Below are 19,535 nucleotides of genomic sequence, written 5' to 3'. Positions count from 1 at the left end.
AAACTGATACTGGAGTTCTGTAAAGCGTAGAAGTTTTCAGATGACATCCACCAGTTTCCTTCAGCAACTGACGAGGCTACTTACCTGAAATGCCAATTTTAAATTTTACAAACTTTCTGACTTAAAAAAAATTCTTTACAGCAGACGAATAATATGTACATAAGTAGTGACATCACATCGCGAATTTGGGCTTTAACACTAGTATTACCTTCTACTGTGCATGCGCCAACCAGACTGATGATGTTGTCATGACGACCGACAGTGACCAGAATCTCCAGCTCACCCAACAGGTCCTGTTTGTCCCGGTCTTGGGCAGATGCTGAAAAATGATAAAATTGTAAGAAGAAAGAAACAATTCACAAATTCATTATTGTACAATTGTAACAGGTCGTAAAGCTGATTAACAAGTGTTTCGTTATCCCACATATTGTATCGCCAATATAATGGGTTGTCTTTACCTCTCTCTATCTCTATGGCAATCACTCGTGATCTTTATTTGCAGCCGGATACAGATTCATGTACAGATACACAGTCATTCACAGATACAGATTCATGTACGGATATACAGATACAGACTTTCCGAGTAGGATGACCGTGTCAGTCCCTACACCTGAGTGAGGGTCACAGTTGACACGGTGGCCTTCGCGTGGATTTGTTTAAGGTGCACGTGGATAACAGGTTGCGAATCTGGGCCCCCCGCACTTTGACACCCGTCTTCCCCAGCGGTTCCATATCGAAGGAGACGTGCTGGTTCCGGTTGGGATGCTTGCAGCGAGCTGCCGGATGACTTCGTTACGCTCAAGTCCCGCCTTGATCATGCCAGTCCGCCTGGCGCTGCTCTCGTCCGCCAGCTGAGGACAACTGCCGTTGGAGACTTGTCCCTCTAGTTGAGGGGGGATGCGTGTAAAGTGCCTTTCCCAAGGGCACAACGTCGGTGCGCATGTTCGCACATGCCCCTGTGCTTCGACCCAGGATGGAACCCGGGGCTCCTTGTTTGAGCGCCGAACTTGGCGTCGTGTGGCGTAGTAGTGTCTTTTAATGTAATACTAGAATTAAGTTAATTAGCATGCCTATTTTGGTATTCTTCGGAATATAAAGGACGTGTGTGGAATGTGTTAAAGGCACCTTTCAGTATCTTAACTGCCACAGTCTGGGTGACGCCTCTCTTCCTCAGCTCCCCCATACGGACCTCTCCAAACTGTCCCTTCCCAAGGACTTTACCGAGCGTCAGACTGGACCGGGGAATTTCCCAGGCAGCGTGGACAGCTTTGCTGCTTTCTGCGGAGTCCTGAAAGTGAGGCCGATATAGTTACATGCGGCTAAATGTTATTAACTGCTGTAGAGCAACTCATCAAAGAAGGTACGTACAGGTAGATGTTTCATTACAGATGTACTACGTAGAAGCCTATCCGTCTCGCCGTCCGGAATACAAACCCCTTCAAATGGTAGTGCCACTACTTGGATGGTATGGGGGTCTGGGAGCAGGGAGTAAGTTAACACCAGGTGTGACCCTCGCTTCAGTTATTCTTTGCATTGCATTGCACTGTACTGTGGCCATGTGTAACATCCAGATCTTTGTTTAAAAACATTCACTAGTATGGAACAGAAGAGCTCACATTGCAGAATTAACTTGAAAATGGTTAATAAAAAGATATATTCTTGGGTAATTGATGAGACAAAAAATAGGCAAACCGAGTTGTCCTTCAGTTTCTGCAAAGCCTTTTGTAGTTTGACCCTTGGTCCGATCTCAGGAATGAGTTCAGCAAGTACGGCGTCGCTCAGATTCGAGACTACATCTCCATCTATCTTGTGTCCTGAATAACAGTCACCACATTAACAAGGAATTTAGCACAAATGAGCAGTAAAACCTCATCTTATCCAAATGGACAGTATAGATGTCATCTTTCCTCCGAATCCGTATTGATGTAGCCTTATCAGCAGCGGTTCCAAGCATCACAATTAACACTTTCCCCTTTTTATCAAACAAAGGAAATGATGAGCACAACTGAACTTACGCCTGAATGCTGCAGCGTACTGCCCAAAACCACTGGACCTCAGGAATTCCACTACGTCGTCCACAGTGACAAGGTCTTGGATGCGGTAAACGGTCTGTATGTAGTAGACAGTTTAACTTAGTAAACGTAAAGTAGTCATCATCAGTTGAAGTGAAGCATGAAAATCTAAAACAAGGGGCATTCAAGTGACTGTATGATTGTATAGTTACCGTTTCGTAAAGATAACTGTCTTCATCCAACGTCTTACATGCAGGATTCTCAGCTGATTCCGCAGCGGAGGGCTCGTCTCCTTTGATTATCTTCAGATCTAGCTGAAGCCCTTGGGCGTGCTGGTCGTCATTTGCCTGTCTTTTCCTTTAACACATTAAAGGTGTCCTGCCATGCCATTGTTGATTCAAACACACCAAAAAACAAACAAAACGAATAAACAAACAAACAAGATATCAGTCGTTACACAGGGTGTTTAAGCACTTTACCTGTAACATATGATCCCTACTGTCACCAGCACAGCCACCAGTAGAGCAGCCGCACATCCGACGATGATGGGGACGAGAGGAATAGTTTCGACTAGGAGGGGATGTTAGTAACATTATGTTACACTAACTATTTTACTTGAGAAACTATTACACCACTATTGTTACTGTAAACGCAGTTAGAGAATTGTCATAAAAAAATGATAGTCCATTACTTTCTTGACAATCTTTAAAAAGGGAATTGAACCATTGGGAATGACAAGTTGATATTCTGGTAATTGGTATTGATATATGAATACCATGTACTGTATTTTTCCAGAAACAGTATTTGGCTCCACTCGTTGCAGGCGAAGATATTAAAGGCTACGTTAAATATTCAATAATTTAAAAAAGGAAAACAATATATATGTATCTATAATCCACACAAAATACCTTGGTTGCCCGTTTCTGTGATAACAGGTTCAATGTACCCACTTGTCGTGAATAACTGAAAGTGAATAGAGCGTATGAACTGTCAATTAGGATATACAGATGTCATACATACAGAATTATGATTTGAACATTTATAAAAGAAAACAAAATCTTGAGTGGAAACTCCAAAGGTGACAAAATATACATGTTGCACTACGGTCAGCGTAAGTACCCTTTCTGTGTTCCGCTTGCGTCTCTTGGCTCCAGAGTCCATATAACACCGCACTGCTGCTGTGTACTTCTCCCCTGACTGGAGTTTCTTATTGCCGGGAGTCTTTGCGCGACTGGGATCGGCGAGTTCACTCCGCCCACAGCACCACTCGTGACCGCAGGGTGCCCCATTGCCAATCTGTACTACATCGGTTCTTTTGTACTCCTCTCTGGTGAAAGAAGTAAGGAAAAAGTATTACTATTACAATACTCTCCGAGCAGAGGCGGGTTTTTAGGCTTTTTTTTGTCGGGGTTTCTTTTTTTGCACTGGATTTTTTATGGGAAAAAATCTGCTTGGAGAGTAGTATTACAAAGCATCTATCGTCAATTCGCTGAAAGCACTTAACAAGATTTTGTTTTTAACTCTAGCTTTGTTTCGAGATGTAGCCACGAAACACATATAATTGCCTTCGTCCTAAAGGCAATGACATCGCTTTGCTATAGTGTTGGAGACTCGTGGGGAGTCCCTACCTCACTGCAGTGGACTTTTGTGTTTGTCGTTTTTCTTGTGAACAGGATAGCTCAAGAATCTGTAATGGATGTTCATGATTTTTGGCAGACAGCGTACTGTTGACAATACCAAGGTCAAGTTCGAAAATGGGCCTGGTGGGAGGTCCCTACGTCACTGCAATGGACCTTTGGTGATTGTTGGTTTGTTTGTTATCAGTTTAAGTTCTGGTTCTTACATAAAAGCGCATAGAAAAGCCTGTGATGACAATACAAGCTACAACATTTCACTATTAAGACGTTATATTGGAAGCCATTTTCAAAACGGATTCTACATATTTGGTCCGATTGTAAGCGCAAATGCAATATCTTCAATAGATAGAATAATCTAAGAAATAAACTTACATTGAAAGTGACAAAGCCACGTAAGGTACAGTTTTCCCGTCCCCAGGAGCGTCCTCTGTAAGCATGACGTCTGGTTCTCCAACTCTTATTTTCAGGTCAGCAAGACTCTCTTTTTGAGTCATTGTGATGATGATGACTTGGCAACAACTTCAGAGAATCAATGGTGATAGGATTGCAAAAAAACATTGGCTCCGTACAAATGCATTGATTAAGAACAGAAAGAAAAACGAAAAAATGTGTATGAAATACCAAGAACTGTTCTTGATAACGAATGAATGTCAGACACACGTACCGTACGGGACCATTCCTCTCGCTGACTTTCGGAAGGAACATGGGAAAAGATGTTGCTGAAGCGTTCGGGGGTGGGCCGGTAGGGAGTACTGGATGCGGGGGTGGTTCTATTTGGTAAACGAATAGCATTACTTCGGATCAAGATGATGATGATGATGATAATGGTGCTATAGCATTTTGGGAGCTACAAAGCGTTACCAGGAACTGAGGAGTTTGAATAAACCCAACATACTGATTTTTTCTCACTATAAGTAGTAATATGACCAGTTCTCACCAACTCTAGAGACTTGACAAGTGACCTCCTCCCCCTTGTCTCCCTCGGCACAGGTTACCGCCCGGACCGTGACTCGGACCAAGGAGTTGGCGGGAAGCTCAGCCAGTGACTTGGACCACTGTTGTTCATCCAAACCTAACGGGTCACGGCTGATGCCTGGTTCAGACTCGTCCGGGTTATGAAGTGGTGTGTCAACATATATAACCTGTGTGGAATAAGTCATAGTTAGTTTACAACTGGTCTAGCTGTAATTCACAACACATCTTTCCAGGAATTTTACAGGAAAAACGAAATAAAATGTCATCACAAAACGTGAATGCTTCACGTCGATGCCACAATGACTGTACCTACATTGTACCCTGTCAGCCTCCCTCTAGTTACTGTAGGAGATGTCAAGTTTACTCCACATTCACTGTTTGCCAATTCTGTCACAGTCGGGGCATCTGGGCCTAAAGATTAAGAGATGCGAGTAATGTTTATAATATTGTCACCATGAGTCAGAGTACTGCCAACATATGAAGATGTGACATTCAAACAATTCGTATGTGGTGTGCATGTCCTTACAAGCCGCGTCATCATAATCATCACAATGTATGCAACTTGAGGTAATTACGGACAATATTTTGTGTTGTTGAATGTGACTAGTACGCTGCTGTGTTAATGAGCACTGTCTTATTTGAAAACTTATACTTACACCCGTCACTCGTACGGGCTATATATGGATGGCTCTCTTTCCCACGGTAGAAGGTGTTGATGGCTAATATCTGTCAAGAGATGAGTGTTAACTTTAACATTACATCATTATACACTTGTCAGTCAGTTCCTTCAAGTCATCTATGTTAGGAATGCATGATTACAGGTTCAATCACTGAACAACTTGACTAGACACCCATGGAGTTCTATTACAGAAAACATTTGATATTCGCAGTACGACGTCACAGTTCTGACTCACAGTGACAGAGTAGTTGTTCGCAGGCTGCAGGTGTGGTGACGTCACCACAGCTGTCAGGTTCTCCTGCTGCAGTCCTGACGTCATGTTCTCCTGGTAGAACGGTTCCCCGCCGGTCCTGTTGTACAGGCTGACTCGGTACGCCTGCAGCTGACCGTGGATGTGGTCAGGGCGCCGCCAGGCTACACGCAGCTGGACCGGCCGGGGGAGGTTTGGCGTCCGGCAGTTACAGTCGTGCTGGTCTGCAAACGTCTGGACAACTGGGGCTGTTGGGTCTGTGAGTCATGGGTAGATAAGAATGTAGATTTTTGTGGACTCTAATCGTATGTCGAGAATCTCTCACAGTAATGAATACTAAAACCCACACTGCACTGAAATGCCTTCAGGGTTAACACTCTAGTCTCATCCACATGCTGTAGAAGCTATTTATGTTTAGTACAGTGCAGTACTCACAATACTCCAGTGTCCTTGTAATGTTACAGTCGCTGAAGTCTCCTCCTCCTGCACTTGTCGCCCCCCGCACCCGGAATGTGTAGTTTGTGTACGGAACCAGGTCTCCGATAACGGTGGTGGTGCTGCCGTGTGACGTGGTAACTTGATGGGGAAACTCGGCTTCACTGCACGACTCGGACGGTCCGTATTGAACCGTGTAGTTGGTGATCTCACCGTTGTGTTCTATTGGAGGTTCCCACGTCAGGTGGACAGAGTTGTGGGAGGTTGGGGCGGCTTGCAAATTGTGAGGAGGATCAGGAGCTGTTAAAATGAAGCACATAGAGTAGGTAAAGCTAACTACATTTCAAGATTGCACTGTTGCACAGTAATCTTGAAAGAGCAACAGAAGCCCCACAAAGAACTGGCGAAGAATAACAAAACCTCTTACGTGCTTCATCTGTAGTTCCCGTCCCATTGCCAGGAGTGCTCCATCCCAGGGAGTTGTTTGCCCGCACTTGGACATCATACTCGACGGCCGGACGTAAGCCGTAGATGTAGACCTCGCCGTTCACATCGGAAACTCCGGTTGACGCCCAGTCTGGCCAGTCCTCCGTGCAGCTCCGTTTGTAGCGTACCTGGGAGTCGATGATGTCGAGGTTACCGGTTACTCCTACTGCCCACGTGACGTGTAGAGCCGTGGAGTTCACAGCGGTGACATTCATTTTAATGTCATCAGGGCTTTCTGCAAATAGACGATAAGAAGATTGTTTGCAATCACATTAGTTGCATCCAGGATATAGTAGAGGAAAGTGTGTACATGTGAACTTCACCTTCATCACGGCACAACCTAAAGAATCATCTATAAAACGTTCATGGTTTCCGCACCTTGCACGACAAGTGTTGCTGCAGCTGCTTGTGACGTGTCGCTCCCCGCCACGTTAGACGTGATACAGACGTACTCTCCGTTATCCTGTCGACGTGCTGACGTCATGCTTAAGGTGCTGTGGGTCACGCCTTGTTCTCCCACCAATCCTCCGTCTGTAACGTCTATGCTGATCCCGGCTCCAGGTGTGATGACTTCGGCATCGTGATGCCAGGTGACGGTAGGAGCGGGAACACCGCGACCGGTACAGTTGAACGTTGCTTTATTATCGACAACTACTGTCAAGCTTTCCGGATGGTCTGACACTGTCGCAGGTACTGGAATAATATAAACATAATACAAGTCACTTGTCTATATGCAATAAGCACACCGAATCCTTAAGATCTCCCTGTAACTTTTGCGGACATTATCTTTCAGCTGTATTGTTTTGTGCAATCATTTTCTTGGTATTAACGGGCGATTGATTGGTTTCAGCTTCATTTAAAAAATAGTGCATACTACCAGTAAACAGCAACGTGACATGTTTAAGATGTATGCCTACTTACTCATTTTACAGGTGTTTCCAACCCAAGGGACCTCACATGGACAGACGCCGTTGGTTTTATCACAGACTGTTCCTGTCACACAGTTTCCACAACTTTCTCTGCACTCATAGCCGTAATAACCGTCAGCACATTCTACAGGACGAAATGTTCAAGAATGCATCTAATATGTAAACAAATCAGCTCAAGATTTGAGTTCTTATCATTCTAAAATGTCAATCATAACTAAACTTACCTACATGTACATACACAAATCATAACAGCCTTTCATTCCCTTCTTGAGTTTTAATCGTCTAAAGTCTCATACGAAATGTTCCTCTCCAGTTCCAATATAGGCTGCTTGGGGTTCTAAACCTGTACCACTTCTTTACGAGGCCAACAGCTACCTCTCACAAAAAACATGACTCCAGCATGTCCAACGTATCCAATGTGTCCAATAATATCACAGTATATAAAAGTTGGCCTACCCTGATCACAGAAGGCGCCATGCCATCCATCCGCACATGCGCAGATGTACAGTCCGGAATCTTCCGGTCCTGATGTCAGGGTTCCGCCATTCTGGCAAGGTTTGAAAGAGGACACTGCGGAAAGGTAGCAGCATAATTCATTAGCTACCATGCTGTTTCAAATTCAATAGATATTACTTGATACAAACTATGTTCATTTTCTTTTTTCTCAGTAGCCCTTTCATGCCATCAAATCTAAACAGCTGTATCAATGCCCACAGCAGAGGTAAAGCAAGCAAGGGATCGTGAATTTACAAGAACTTTCTTTGCCAACATCTAGACTACATTGTGCATTTCAATTGAACAATTCAATTTATATGAAAAAAAACTTAACTATTAAGTAAAAACATACCAGGAAAATCAGCGGGCCTGATCATCATGACTGATTTCTTCAAGGAATATCCGTAACCCAACCAAGTGTACCAGACGATTCCATCTGCGTGCGAGCAGGAGGCTGGAGCAGGGACTGAACAGCCGGTCAGATACTGTCCATTCAACATGGCGTAACCACAACTGCGAGTGTACCACCAGCCTCCTTGTCCGTATTCACCCGCACAGTCGGTACTGACACCGTCGTTATCCTGGTCTGTTGTAGAAAATTGTCTGTTGTTGATGCCGTGACGTGTAGTGGACGGGTCCAAACTATCAGTTGCATCCCCGCTGTATCCGCCGATCGTTGCCGTGTACTTGCTGCTGGCATCTCCCACAGAAAACTCGCTGTACCGCGCAAACCGGCTGTTCGTTTCCCAGTCTTCCAAGTACACGTACAGCTCGTTTGGTTTCTGTGTTGTCAGACTGTGGATGTTCCCCAATCCCAGCCAGTATTCTCCACTAGTGTTGCCGAAGCCTTGTTCGTACTCAGTCCAAATCTTGTCAAACGGCACGGACCCGTCCTGACGCCGCTGTATGACCGTCCACCCTCCGCCGTCAGTGTCCATGTTACAGTAGGCTTGGAACGGTTGAGGGTGGCCAACAGTATAAACGCGACTGTTCTCAATCCCAAGGGTGAACATGTCGGTACAGTCTTGGGGCGCCAGGATTTCTGGAAACATTAGACAATAAGGATGATAATTACATAAAATGATAGCCATGACGACTCGGTAATCCTTTTGTATTATAATACTGGATATCAGTATCATCATACAAAAGGAGTGGCCACGGCTACTATTAAGATGATAACCGTTAACTACATGTTTGTATAGAATCTATATAAGAATATTGACGCCATTTTGGCATCCAGGATGAAACAGTGGTATGATATAGGTTGAACAAAAGTATAGTGTACATACGTTTCCGTTGGTAGTAATTTCGGTAAGGCCATCTGTCCCACTCCGGACCAGGAGACGCCGCCGTGTCCTTGTCACTACTGCGGAGCCAACACCGTGCACTGCCGCCCTCTGGCGATCCGGCAGGGCGATGGTTGAAGGACAGACATATCGGGTTGACGCCGTCGTAACTGCCGTGACCTTGCAGACAGCGGCGGGCACATTCTTCGGCGTCTATGTTGTCGTACGCTGTTATATCATTGCCAGAATCACCGAAGAAGCGACCTTCCTCCTTAGTGAAGAGATGCTCGTACGAGACAGCCGCTAAAGCAGAAATGATGGTATTACCGTGGCCGACAAGTACAAAATTTTACACCGCAACTTTTGGTGTTTTACACCGCAACTTTTGGTGTTTTACACTGCAACTTTTGTTGTTTTACACTGCAACTTTTGGTGTTTTACACTGCAACTTTTGCTGTGTTTTACACTGCAACTTTTGCTGTGTTTTACACTGCAACTTTTGCTGTGTTTTACACTGCAACTTTTGCTGTTTTACACTGCAACTTTTGCTGTGTTTTACACTGCAACTTTTACTGTGTGGAAAACTTACACCCCTCCCCTTTTACAAAGAATTGTCCCTCAATAAGGTCAAAGGTGACAAAGATGGCGGCGGCCTGAGAGTTAGTGTTGTGAGACATCAACAGAATAATTTTTGGTAAGTAGTTAAGATTTCTCCTTTTTGGTGAATCTATTTACAATTGTAGCGGTTTTAAGTTAAAAATTGCATCCTACTGTAGTAGTTTGTGTAGGAAAAATCGTACCGAACCGTTCTTTTCTCTGCATATTTTGTGCACATGTGAGGTCAAAAATATTTGAAGACGTGCGGTTTTTTTTGGGGGGGGCATAAAACTAAAGATTGAGTTCAGATAACATTGTACAACCAACCAATAAATTGTAACTGTCATCGTTTTCTTATACTTTGTTCTATTATTATTAATTAGCATTAGCGTCAGGTACGTGTGTGTTGGGGGAGGCGTTCTTATTATTCTATACATGTTCGTTTCTAGCCTCTTACGTAGCAGCCTGTTCTGGAATGCAGATGGAGTTTTTGCTGAAATTTTAGAGGATAACTCAAGAAGGGGTTTTGGAAATTAGTATTTTATTGTTCTCCTTGCACTGCATATCTAACTTCATTAAATATACTCAGGTAACACAGGTCGCATCTGTGATGGTTTAAAGCTGAAGCTTCAACTTCTTTGTCTTCTCTATTTCTGTGTAATGTGTTGTTGCACTTTTGTCACAAGATCTAATACCTTTTTTCCTTGATCTAGAAATTGCATGGTGGCCAGGTATAGCATTATGGCCTTCTATATTTATTGCTTATATCAGTGTGATATTGCTTTTCCATCTTGTAAATTTTCCCAATTTTCATCATTTCAGTTGGTGTATCCGCTTCTGCATGATGTCCTTGTTATCAGATGACCTGAATAGCTTTGCGCAAGGCTGGAATGACAGAAGGAAGCTGCCTGGTCACGGTGCACCTGCTGGCCGTCCAAATGCGCTTTATTTCCTGCCACACCTTTCAGGTAAAGTGGTTGTTTTGGGGCATAATCTAGACACTGCCATTTGGCATGAAACATCAGTTTTGTACATTTAGTACACTCTGCGTTAGACGGGATGGTAAAGTTTGATCCAGTCACTTCAAGATAGTGTCGATAAGTGGATCTTTAATATGGTTGAGGTACATGTATGGCTCTCCTCAAATATGAAACCGTCAGCTTAACATTGCATCCAAGATAATGCCCCTTGCCAAAGCTAGCTACCCATTTCCTTACTTATTTTTCATTTGTACCTTTGTTGCCCTTATACATGTAAAATTGAATTTGTTAGAAGGATCTGGAAATAAATAATGATTGGTGTTTATTGTATACAAATAAGTTATCATCTTTAGTCATGTACTAATTTTCTCCATCTCTGGTCTAAATAGGGGGCCAAAACCTACTACAAGACGTGGATGCGAGGATGCTCCACCATGCACAGCGAGAGTGCACATCACCCTCACTTGTTGGGAATGACAGATTTCATCGCTACTTATGTGATATGTTGCAAAGGTTAAATAAGAGGTATCCCACAAATTGCGATGATGCATTAACACTGTACCGAGAGCTGGTCACTCACTCACTCACTATCCTGGTAAAGAGCTGGTCACTCACTCACTCACTATCCTGGTAAAGATATCCTGGTGGCAATTGCAAATTAATATACATCAAACCTGTACACAGAACACCTAGTTTATGTGTCCACTTAATTGGTGGTCCTTTGGTGATTTATTTATTGTAACAGATGTAGAGGAACTGATCTTCTCACACACTTAACTTGTAATATTATGTCATCAAATGTAAGACTTAACCAACAGCAAGAACTCTTAACCAGCAACAAGAACTCTACAACTTGTAATGTAAATTGATAGAATATTCGGCTTTACCTGCAACAAGAACTCTGGCAGTCTACTGCAACACTAAGAAATATGCTTTTCCACACATACTAATGGCAGTTAACATTGTTCATGGAGAAAGTACATGTACATCATCATATTACATCATCACAGTATTCATGAGAACAGTACAATGTAAGTTTGTTATGCTTTTAGGAGCAAGTAATAGTAACAGTATTTTTAATTCTGTGTTTGATATACCATATCCACAACTGTACACATTGCTATACTGTTAGTTGTAAGACGCTAGACTTGCGTGCATTGCCAACTAGTCACAGTGATACTGCATATATTTTGGGATGCTTTCCTGATTTTCATAACATTAACATCACATAGAATCACATACTGGTACTGTCATGATCTGTTTGACAACAACTTGACATGAAGGACCTATCAACATTATTCAGAAAGTGCTTTATTTAATACCCTATCTAATGTGCAACTACTTACAGTGATACTACACATACAATTTTTGAGATGCTTTCATGACTTTCATTAGAAACACCACTTACAATCACAAACTGGTACTGTCATGATTTGTTTGATGACAACTTCACATGAAGAAACTATCTTCATGTGATGTACTGTGTACATAGCTTTTCTGTAGTACAGTATGGGATCAGGGGGAAGGGTCACATGGATAAACTATAAATCATTGATTACTGATTGAATACTTTTATACGAGATACACATGTACAGGAAATGTTACAGGTGAGTACATGACTATTGAAATTTGGATTTAAATGGGAAGTGTTGTGCTATACACTTGATAACTCGTACCCGGATGGCCTCCCTCACTTCTGCATTGGAGCTGGTGCCAAGACGCCTTCATAGCCCAAGCTTGTTGTACCTGTACTTCAGCTGCCGCACACTGTATACAATAAATAAATAAATGGGTTTGTTGACAGCACAATTGCCTAGTTTGTTCCCGTTGAAATAAGATTGAAAAACAAAACTGTTGTTTCAGATCATATTCATACACTACACCATATAACACAATACATCATGTAGAGACAGCCTATCATGATGAGGCATTATGCATCTTTTAAAAGTTATTTTACATGTACACCATGATATTCCTTGACCATCTCTTTCTAAAGAGCTGCTTAGCCACCCTTATTCAACATTAAGAGCTGTGCTGGTAGAAAACATTGATGCTACAATATTTTAACAATTGTACAATAACAAGCATTTCTTTAACACATGACAAACATGTACACATAAGAGTTCTCAAATGAAGCTCCCCCTGATATAATATATAGTACTACCTGCCTTAGATCCACGTCATGAAAGTTGCTAAAAAATGTTGAGATCTCAAGAGTACTGGTAGCCTCTTTTCCAGTACTCTACCAGAAGTTCCTCCTCTGGAAAGACAACCATAGACAACCATATTGTAAGTCATACAAGTATTGGTCATACAAAAATATTACATCATTACATTTTAATCCATGAAGCCATAATCAGCAATATACCAAAAAATGTGACTTGTAGACAGATCATAGAGAAGCGACTTGTGGCTTGTAGACAGATCATAGAGAAGCAAAAAAAAGAACTCTATTTATCATCCATTTAGGTACAATGTAATGTCATGCATATACATGTACATGTAACAGTTACTAACTAACAGATAAATAAAAGGATGTAAATAAATCAAGATAAGATGGTGTGTTTTGTATAGCCGGTTATTATAGATACAGATTTACTGGGGGTTCATGGGAGAAAGGGTTTACAGTTGCTAGAACTGTTGAAATTGGCTGTATTTGACACTTGCAAAAAAGACAAATATGTACTTCAACATAACCAGGGATAGTAGTACACATAATCTTGGCTGTAAAGTACATGTAACAGTTATATTGAGTAGAAGTATGATATGAAAACATTTTGAAGTCCTAGAATAACAAAAATATTAGTATTACAATTCCTTACCATTGTTATAGTTCTTGAGGCAGGGGGCATCAATGACTGAAGTAATAAAAGAACATCTTTTGCATGTGACATTAAAAACTCGACAACAAATTCTTTCTGCAATCAAGGACGTCGAAAAGCCTTGCTGCAGCTTCAAATATAGAATAATAGAAACCGCCCCCCCCCCCACGCGTACCTGACGCTAATGCTTATTAATGATGATAGAACAAATTATAAGAAAACGATGACAGTTACAATTTATTGGTTGGTTGACAATGTTATCTGAACTCAATCTTTAGTTTTATCCCCCCCCCCAAAAAAAAACCGCACGTCTTCAAATATTTTTTGACCTCACATGTGCACAAAATATGCAGAGAAAAGAACGGTTCGGTACGATTTTTCCTACACAAACTACTACAGTAGGATGCAATTTTTAACTTAAAACCGCTACAATTGTAAATAGATTCACCAAAAAGGAGAAATCTTAACTACTTACCAAAATAGTTCTGTTGATTTCCGAAAATAGTTTCATCAGGTTGGTAAAACTTAAGAGATAGGGGAATTCTTTTTACACAACCAAAGAGTCTCACCTCGCTGACGTTTCGGCTACATATAGCGGCGAGATGCAGTACTCCAGTGAGAAGCTCTGAAGAAGGTGTCTGATAGACACCGAAACGTCAGCGAGGTGAGACTCTTTGGTTGTGTAAAAAGAATTCCCCTATCTCTTAGTTCTGTTGATGTCTCACAACACTAACTCTCAGGCCGCCGCCATCTTTGTCACCTTTGACCTTATTGAGGGACAATTCTTTGTAAAAGGGGAGGGGTGTAAGTTTTCCACACAGCAAAAGTTGCAGTGCAAAACACAGCAAAAGTTGCAGTGTAAAACAGCAAAAGTTGCAGTGTAAAACACAGCAAAAGTTGCAGTGTAAAACACAGCAAAAGTTGCAGTGTAAAACACAGCAAAAGTTTCAGTGTAAAACACCAAAAGTTGCAGTGTAAAACACCAAAAGTTGCAGTGTAAAACACCAAAAGTTGCGGTGTAAAACACCAAAAGTTGCGGTGTAAAATTTTGTACTTGTCGGCCACGGTATTACATACTAGAATTCTACAACCGCAGTACATTGCTAAATGAGCTTGGTGACATGACGTGATTTGTGAGATCAAAAAAAAAAAAACGAATGTAATGACAATCCCTGTACCTGCGCGGTTTTGACACGAGTCTCCAGTCCATAAGTAATGACATCCCCCCGTACAGAATCCAGTCTTCTTGTCACAGTCCGCTGGTCTGTTTGCACAGTTACAGGTTTGGGTGCATCCGGCTCCGTACATGCCGTCTGGACACTCTGAAGCAGGGGTTATATTTTAAGCTTGAGTAATCAATGAAGGATTGAAACTGCAATATTGGCAAGTATTAACTGTGACCTCAAAAAATTGTATGTATATGTAAGTCAGGAAAGGTATTTTGTGTTATATGCAGGCCCTGGACATGTTGGATTTTCAACTTGACTCATCTGCATGGCATGTGCGTACAAAATATTCGGCTATTTCCTTCTGACTATGTATTACGTTATATATAACGATACTGATGTTGGAATAGAATAATGTCTGTCATTATATGTACTCACCTGTATTACACTCTATCCCCATGAGTCCAGGAGCACAGGAACAGCCGTACGGGTCCATCACACACAGCAGCTGGCCCGTACAGTCTCCACCGTCACACTCTCTCGTGCAGCTTGTACCGATTTTGTTGTTCGCACAGGCTTAAAAAGAATAATAGACGATGATGTCGATTCAGTACATGTGGTATACATTATATTTTTGTTATCACCATTTGTTAACGGCAACGCTTGGGCTTATGTGCCGGGATCTGTATGAAGAATTTTAACAACTTTGAATCATGTTGGGTGCATCGAAAGATTGTATGGCGTTATCTGAAAATGACACCTACATGTAGTGTTGCACATACCACTTTCACAGTTCTGTCCATGGAACCCCGGAGGACAGACACATTCCCCCGTGTTGTCGTCACACACACCTCCGTTGTAGCACACGGGACAGTCACCGGTACAGGACGGCGGACCCCACTTGTTCTCAGCACATCCTGTGGAACAGACAGTTCAAAGCACAAGGGAGTGTGTTTACATGTGTGTAAACGGTGTTCAGCACCAAGGACAGGTATGTGTGTGTGTTTGTGTTTGTTTGTTTGTTTGTTTGTGTGTGTGTGTGTGTGTGTGTGTGTGTGTGTGTGTGTGTGTGTGTGTGTGTGTGTGTTTGTGTGTATATGTACCGGTACCTCTGACGATGAGCCTCATGATGCCCTGTTTCCCCTCCGTATCCCCCTGATAGTAGCATTCATAGATCCCCTCATCTGAAGACTGGACACTGGCTATGGTCAGGCTGAGTCCGTTCTGTCCAGTCAGGACATTTCCTCTCTTCCTCCACTCCAGGGTGCCGGTTCTACTGGACTTCTGCACCATCTGTAGTGTCGCCGGGTCTCCAAGGCTAGCGGTTACTGTGAAGGCCACTGGCCAGACATCGGCTGAAAGGAGAATGGAAGTTATAGATATGACCTAAAGGAGTATGGAAGTCATAGATTGTAACTTATACGGCTTTCCCCATCCGAGGAATGTTGACTCATGAGTAAATTCCAATCACTGGATAAAGACATCAGCATATATATACAGGAATACGTTTTGTACTCACCCTGTGATTTCATTTTTAAGGTGATGGCCTTCTCTGTTTGACCTCCGTCACTTACTAGACAGGAGAATGCTCCAACCCGGAAGTCACCAGCTCTAACCACGATCCTCGTGCTCCACCATTCTCCTGCCACCTTGCTGGTGAGTCTCTGTGATGTAAACGTTGTTCCCGAGCCAGTGTCGACCTCTACACCGAACTGGTAGCCATTCTGGTTGATGAGACTACCCGTGTAGTAACAGTACAGCCAGGTGGAATAGGAATCACCAAAGAACTGGTACTTACTGACGATGGTGACGTCTACTACACCTGAAGAAAAGTTACACACGGGAATATCTATCTTAAGGTGTACCAAAAGAAATCAGCGTTGAATATTAAGTATCTTATAAAATTAATTAGTTAATTTTAGCAAAAACAATAATTCAAGCAGCCTAAAGTCCTGCCATCTGATCCTCGGGTTAGGCAAAGTAACTATTAGTAGTCATTCATACTATCCCGCATTAAATGCGTACAATGTCTGTTATATCTTTGGATTTCATTTTTGCAGGCTCAGATGGAATTGTCTGATATCACATTTGCGAACCGGGGCCAAGCCGGGCTGTTTGTAGATTAACAATTCATATCACGAATATACAGAAATAGTGCCCATGATTGTTGTTAAAATCTTTCTGTGTATTGTTGTCTTTACGTTCCTAAAAGCTGCCCGACCGGGCCCCGTGTGGGAATTGTGACCTCAACATTTGGAATCCAGCAGAAAAGTATGGGGCGTGTTAGTCTTAAAGACATCCAGTGCAGTTTTTAGGGCTTGGAAACCCGATTTTTCAAAGCCAATATTCTAGTCATTTATCTACATACTGATGAGTTGAAACCACACTATCCCAATGTATATAGACCCCCGTGGAGCAAATAGTCAAAATGGTTACTGGAAGGGCCTTGGACTGATTTTTAGGGTACCACCCAGAAAATAAAGGACTCGTGTAGGGACTTTTTTTTGCATTTTTAGAAGCCCAAAGTATGAAATACTGACTCACATGTGCTAAGGTGAAGCAGTATGTGTCAATATCACAAAGATTGCCTCATTCGGAATATTTCCAGTTTAAATTTGTTGTCCTGAAATCACATTTGATGCCTTCAAAACATCACTCACATTGGGAAATGGATGTTTTGACGTGTGCCGACTTTTGTATCACTATCACTATCCCCATACAAACCCTACTCATTCATTCTTACATTACTTACAGGGTATTTAGAGACTTTGCCACAGTTCTGAATGTTTTTTATACATGGGTATTCCATCATAGTACTACTTGTATGCATCCTTTAACTTCGTGCAGAATCATCTATCGAAAATGATACCCTACTTCGGACTCAAACATAAATTAGAGTTAAACTATAAGTATCTCAGTCAATATCAGCATAAAAAATACCAATATATTCAGGCAGCCTAAAGTCAGTGTTATAACACTGTTGTTGCCAAAACACCTTTCTCTCATAAGAAAGAGCGACGCAATCGTGCATAAAAATCCAAACAATGTCTTGTCACGCAAAGAAGCACTTAGGTCGGAGGGAGGGTGTCATTTTCTAACAGATGATAATTTACCAATCAAAAAATATATATACGAGCCCACAGTATAAGTAGTCTTGCGCGTATAAAAACCATTCAATACTGTGGCAAACTCTTACCTAATTATCAAGCAATCTCATACAGTACATTAGGAGAAGCACAGACAACTACCGACTGTTGGCAGACTTGGCAACAAGAGTTTGGAGATCTCATACCTCCATGAAATAGTGAAAACTAGAAAAATATGAATTTTATTGTTTTATTTTGTCCCATTGATTTTGAACACGTATAAATATATGAAGTGTTTTTGAGAGCTTTGAAAGTTAGCACGAAGTGAATTAAACATGTATGAGTGATCTTCTCACTGTCGAGCCTTATTCCATGTTTCATGGCATTTGGGGTGGCTACAAACCAATAGCGACGTTCCACTGAAAACTGCACATACCTGTTACAGTTTGTGTAAGGCAGACCAGGAGGAAGACAAGCCGTAGCCAGCGGCGTGCTTGCAGCTCTGCTTCCTGGGAGGTCTTCATCCCAATTACGGTATCCGAATCCAGACCTTTAACGTACAGATGCCGTGCATAGTACATGTACAACAACTGATAGCGAGCGGTATCACTTTCCTGTTCTTGTACAGGTGCCGAGTAAACAACTCTGTAGACTTCGGCGGAGCTCTAGACTTACTTGTCTGAAACTTCTTCCCTGTGTGTCATGTGAAATGCCAGTGTTTGTGTTCATTCGGTGCAGCTGGCGTTATCTTACATTTGCATTATGCCATGCATACACAGCTAAAAGCATTCTTCTCATTGTAAACCTACCAGGGGTCACAGTTTACAACCCGTCAAACCCTACCAAAATATATCACTGAAAGACTTGCAAAGGGGGATTGTTTGAAATGTCTTTATTATATTACAACTAAAAACGTCTATAATAAGTGTATATGAGAAATTTCAAAAAGTAAAAGAAAACTTTCTGAGATAGGACTCTTAATCAGTAAAAGAATGTCCGGCTAATCTTCTATTAGGATCTTATCTCAGTGGCAGGTCAGGATTATGTCCTGAGTCGACCTCATTGTTTTCGTCGCCCGTTCTGGATGACGGTTTTACCAGTTATTTTGTTCCTCATCCCGCTTTTTAAATTCGCATGTGGACCAAACACCGGTGGGCTCTCGGTGTTTTGTCGTGAGAAAATCAGATTATATTACAAAATTGAAAAAAAAAATCATTGTGAGGAGATAAGAGGCTAGCTTTCAATAGTTTGAGCAGGTCGGCTTTTTCCTTCAGTAAGCATTTAAAATCGTATTTTGGCTCTGTTATAATTAGTGTGTTGATTCTTGTAATTGAGAATCGAAGTAACAGGTGGTGGAACTATATGCTTGTCTACAGAGCAAAATAATCCTACCCCCCGAACTCTTAGCTGTCGAACTGCATTCTTGTCAAACTTGCACTGTAGAGGAACTGTTTACTGTCAACAGGACCGAGCTTGCGAGCTTGCGGCCATTTATTAATGCGTCAGCATGTTGTACCAAGGGAAATGAATGTTGACAGGGAAGGGAGTGTGGTGGTGGTGGTGGTGGTGGTGGTGGTGGTGTGTGTGTGTGTCTGTTTGTGTGTGTGTGTGTTTGTGTGTGTCTGTTTGTGTGTGTGTGTACGTGTGTGTGTGTGTGTGTGTGTGTGTGTGTGTGTGTGTGTGTGTGTCGTGTGCGTAGT

At 42.2% G+C, this 19,535-nt stretch overlaps 3 protein-coding genes and 1 long non-coding RNA gene across 4 annotated transcripts in view; all 4 read right to left on the bottom strand.

Moving 5' to 3' along the window:
* Nucleotides 1–6,708, bottom strand: part of LOC109475341 (neuronal cell adhesion molecule-like) — a 19,411-nt gene extending 12,703 nt beyond the window's left edge. Inside the window, exons 1-16 of the mRNA XM_019775955.1 lie at nt 6,416–6,708; nt 5,989–6,288; nt 5,539–5,810; nt 5,281–5,350; nt 4,938–5,035; nt 4,587–4,791; nt 4,314–4,419; nt 4,022–4,168; nt 3,132–3,339; nt 2,921–2,975; nt 2,492–2,582; nt 2,225–2,369; nt 2,016–2,109; nt 1,693–1,814; nt 1,126–1,288; nt 209–319 (exon numbers count right to left, since the gene is read on the bottom strand). Coding sequence (XP_019631514.1) covers nt 209–319; nt 1,126–1,288; nt 1,693–1,814; nt 2,016–2,109; nt 2,225–2,369; nt 2,492–2,582; nt 2,921–2,975; nt 3,132–3,339; nt 4,022–4,168; nt 4,314–4,419; nt 4,587–4,791; nt 4,938–5,035; nt 5,281–5,350; nt 5,539–5,810; nt 5,989–6,288; nt 6,416–6,689 — 2,461 coding nt within the window. The 5' untranslated portion in view covers nt 6,690–6,708. The remainder of the gene's footprint in view (nt 1–208; nt 320–1,125; nt 1,289–1,692; nt 1,815–2,015; nt 2,110–2,224; nt 2,370–2,491; nt 2,583–2,920; nt 2,976–3,131; nt 3,340–4,021; nt 4,169–4,313; nt 4,420–4,586; nt 4,792–4,937; nt 5,036–5,280; nt 5,351–5,538; nt 5,811–5,988; nt 6,289–6,415) is intronic.
* Nucleotides 6,709–6,826: 118 nt separating this feature from the next.
* Nucleotides 6,827–10,006, bottom strand: LOC109475336. The gene is made up of 6 exons (XM_019775950.1): nt 9,985–10,006; nt 9,188–9,487; nt 8,251–8,940; nt 7,860–7,973; nt 7,396–7,527; nt 6,827–7,167 (listed from the first exon to the last, which is right to left on the bottom strand). The coding sequence occupies exons 1-6, from the start codon at nt 10,004–10,006 to the stop codon at nt 6,827–6,829; spliced, it is 1,599 nt and encodes a 532-aa protein (XP_019631509.1).
* A 2,895-nt stretch (nt 10,007–12,901) lies between these two features.
* On the bottom strand, nt 12,902–14,076 carry LOC109475342. The gene is made up of 3 exons (XR_002140532.1): nt 14,059–14,076; nt 13,584–13,619; nt 12,902–13,021 (listed from the first exon to the last, which is right to left on the bottom strand). It is a non-coding gene; the product is annotated as an uncharacterized LOC109475342 (long non-coding RNA).
* A 1,342-nt stretch (nt 14,077–15,418) lies between these two features.
* On the bottom strand, nt 15,419–18,515 carry LOC109475335 (angiopoietin-1 receptor-like). Its single transcript, XM_019775949.1, has 5 exons — nt 18,272–18,515; nt 16,269–16,571; nt 15,772–16,104; nt 15,532–15,666; nt 15,419–15,432 (listed from the first exon to the last, which is right to left on the bottom strand). Exons 1-5 carry the CDS (start codon nt 18,414–18,416, stop codon nt 15,419–15,421), a joined length of 930 nt encoding a protein of 309 aa, XP_019631508.1. The 5' UTR covers nt 18,417–18,515.
* Between the last annotated feature and the right edge of the window lie 1,020 nt (nt 18,516–19,535).

Source organism: Branchiostoma belcheri, unplaced genomic scaffold, assembly GCF_001625305.1.
Source record: "Branchiostoma belcheri isolate BF01 breed outbred unplaced genomic scaffold, Haploidv18h27 scaffold332, whole genome shotgun sequence".
In the NCBI taxonomy this organism is placed as follows: domain Eukaryota; kingdom Metazoa; phylum Chordata; class Leptocardii; order Amphioxiformes; family Branchiostomatidae; genus Branchiostoma; species Branchiostoma belcheri.
The sequence above is the reverse complement of the archived record's forward strand: the minus strand, read 5'-3'. Positions and strand labels throughout refer to the sequence as shown.

Excerpts from the sequence above, each read along its gene's own strand:
- LOC109475336 (XM_019775950.1), bottom strand. The coding sequence starts at position 10,006 with ATGCAGAGAAAAGAACGGTTCG. Across the intron at positions 7,974-8,250 it reads CAGGCCCGCTGATTTTCCTG|TGTCCTCTTTCAAACCTTGC; the intron begins GTATGTTTTTAC and ends ACCTTTCCGCAG. Across the intron at positions 7,168-7,395 it reads TGGAAACACCTGTAAAATGA|TACCTGCGACAGTGTCAGAC; the intron begins GTAAGTAGGCAT and ends ATATTATTCCAG.
- LOC109475335 (XM_019775949.1), bottom strand. The coding sequence starts at position 18,416 with ATGTACTATGCACGGCATCTGTACGTTAAAGGTCTGGATTCGGATACC. Across the intron at positions 16,105-16,268 it reads CTTAAAAATGAAATCACAGG|CCGATGTCTGGCCAGTGGCC; the intron begins GTGAGTACAAAA and ends TTCTCCTTTCAG. Across the intron at positions 15,667-15,771 it reads CACACACACACACAAACAAA|GATGTGCTGAGAACAAGTGG; the intron begins CAAACAAACAAA and ends TCTGTTCCACAG.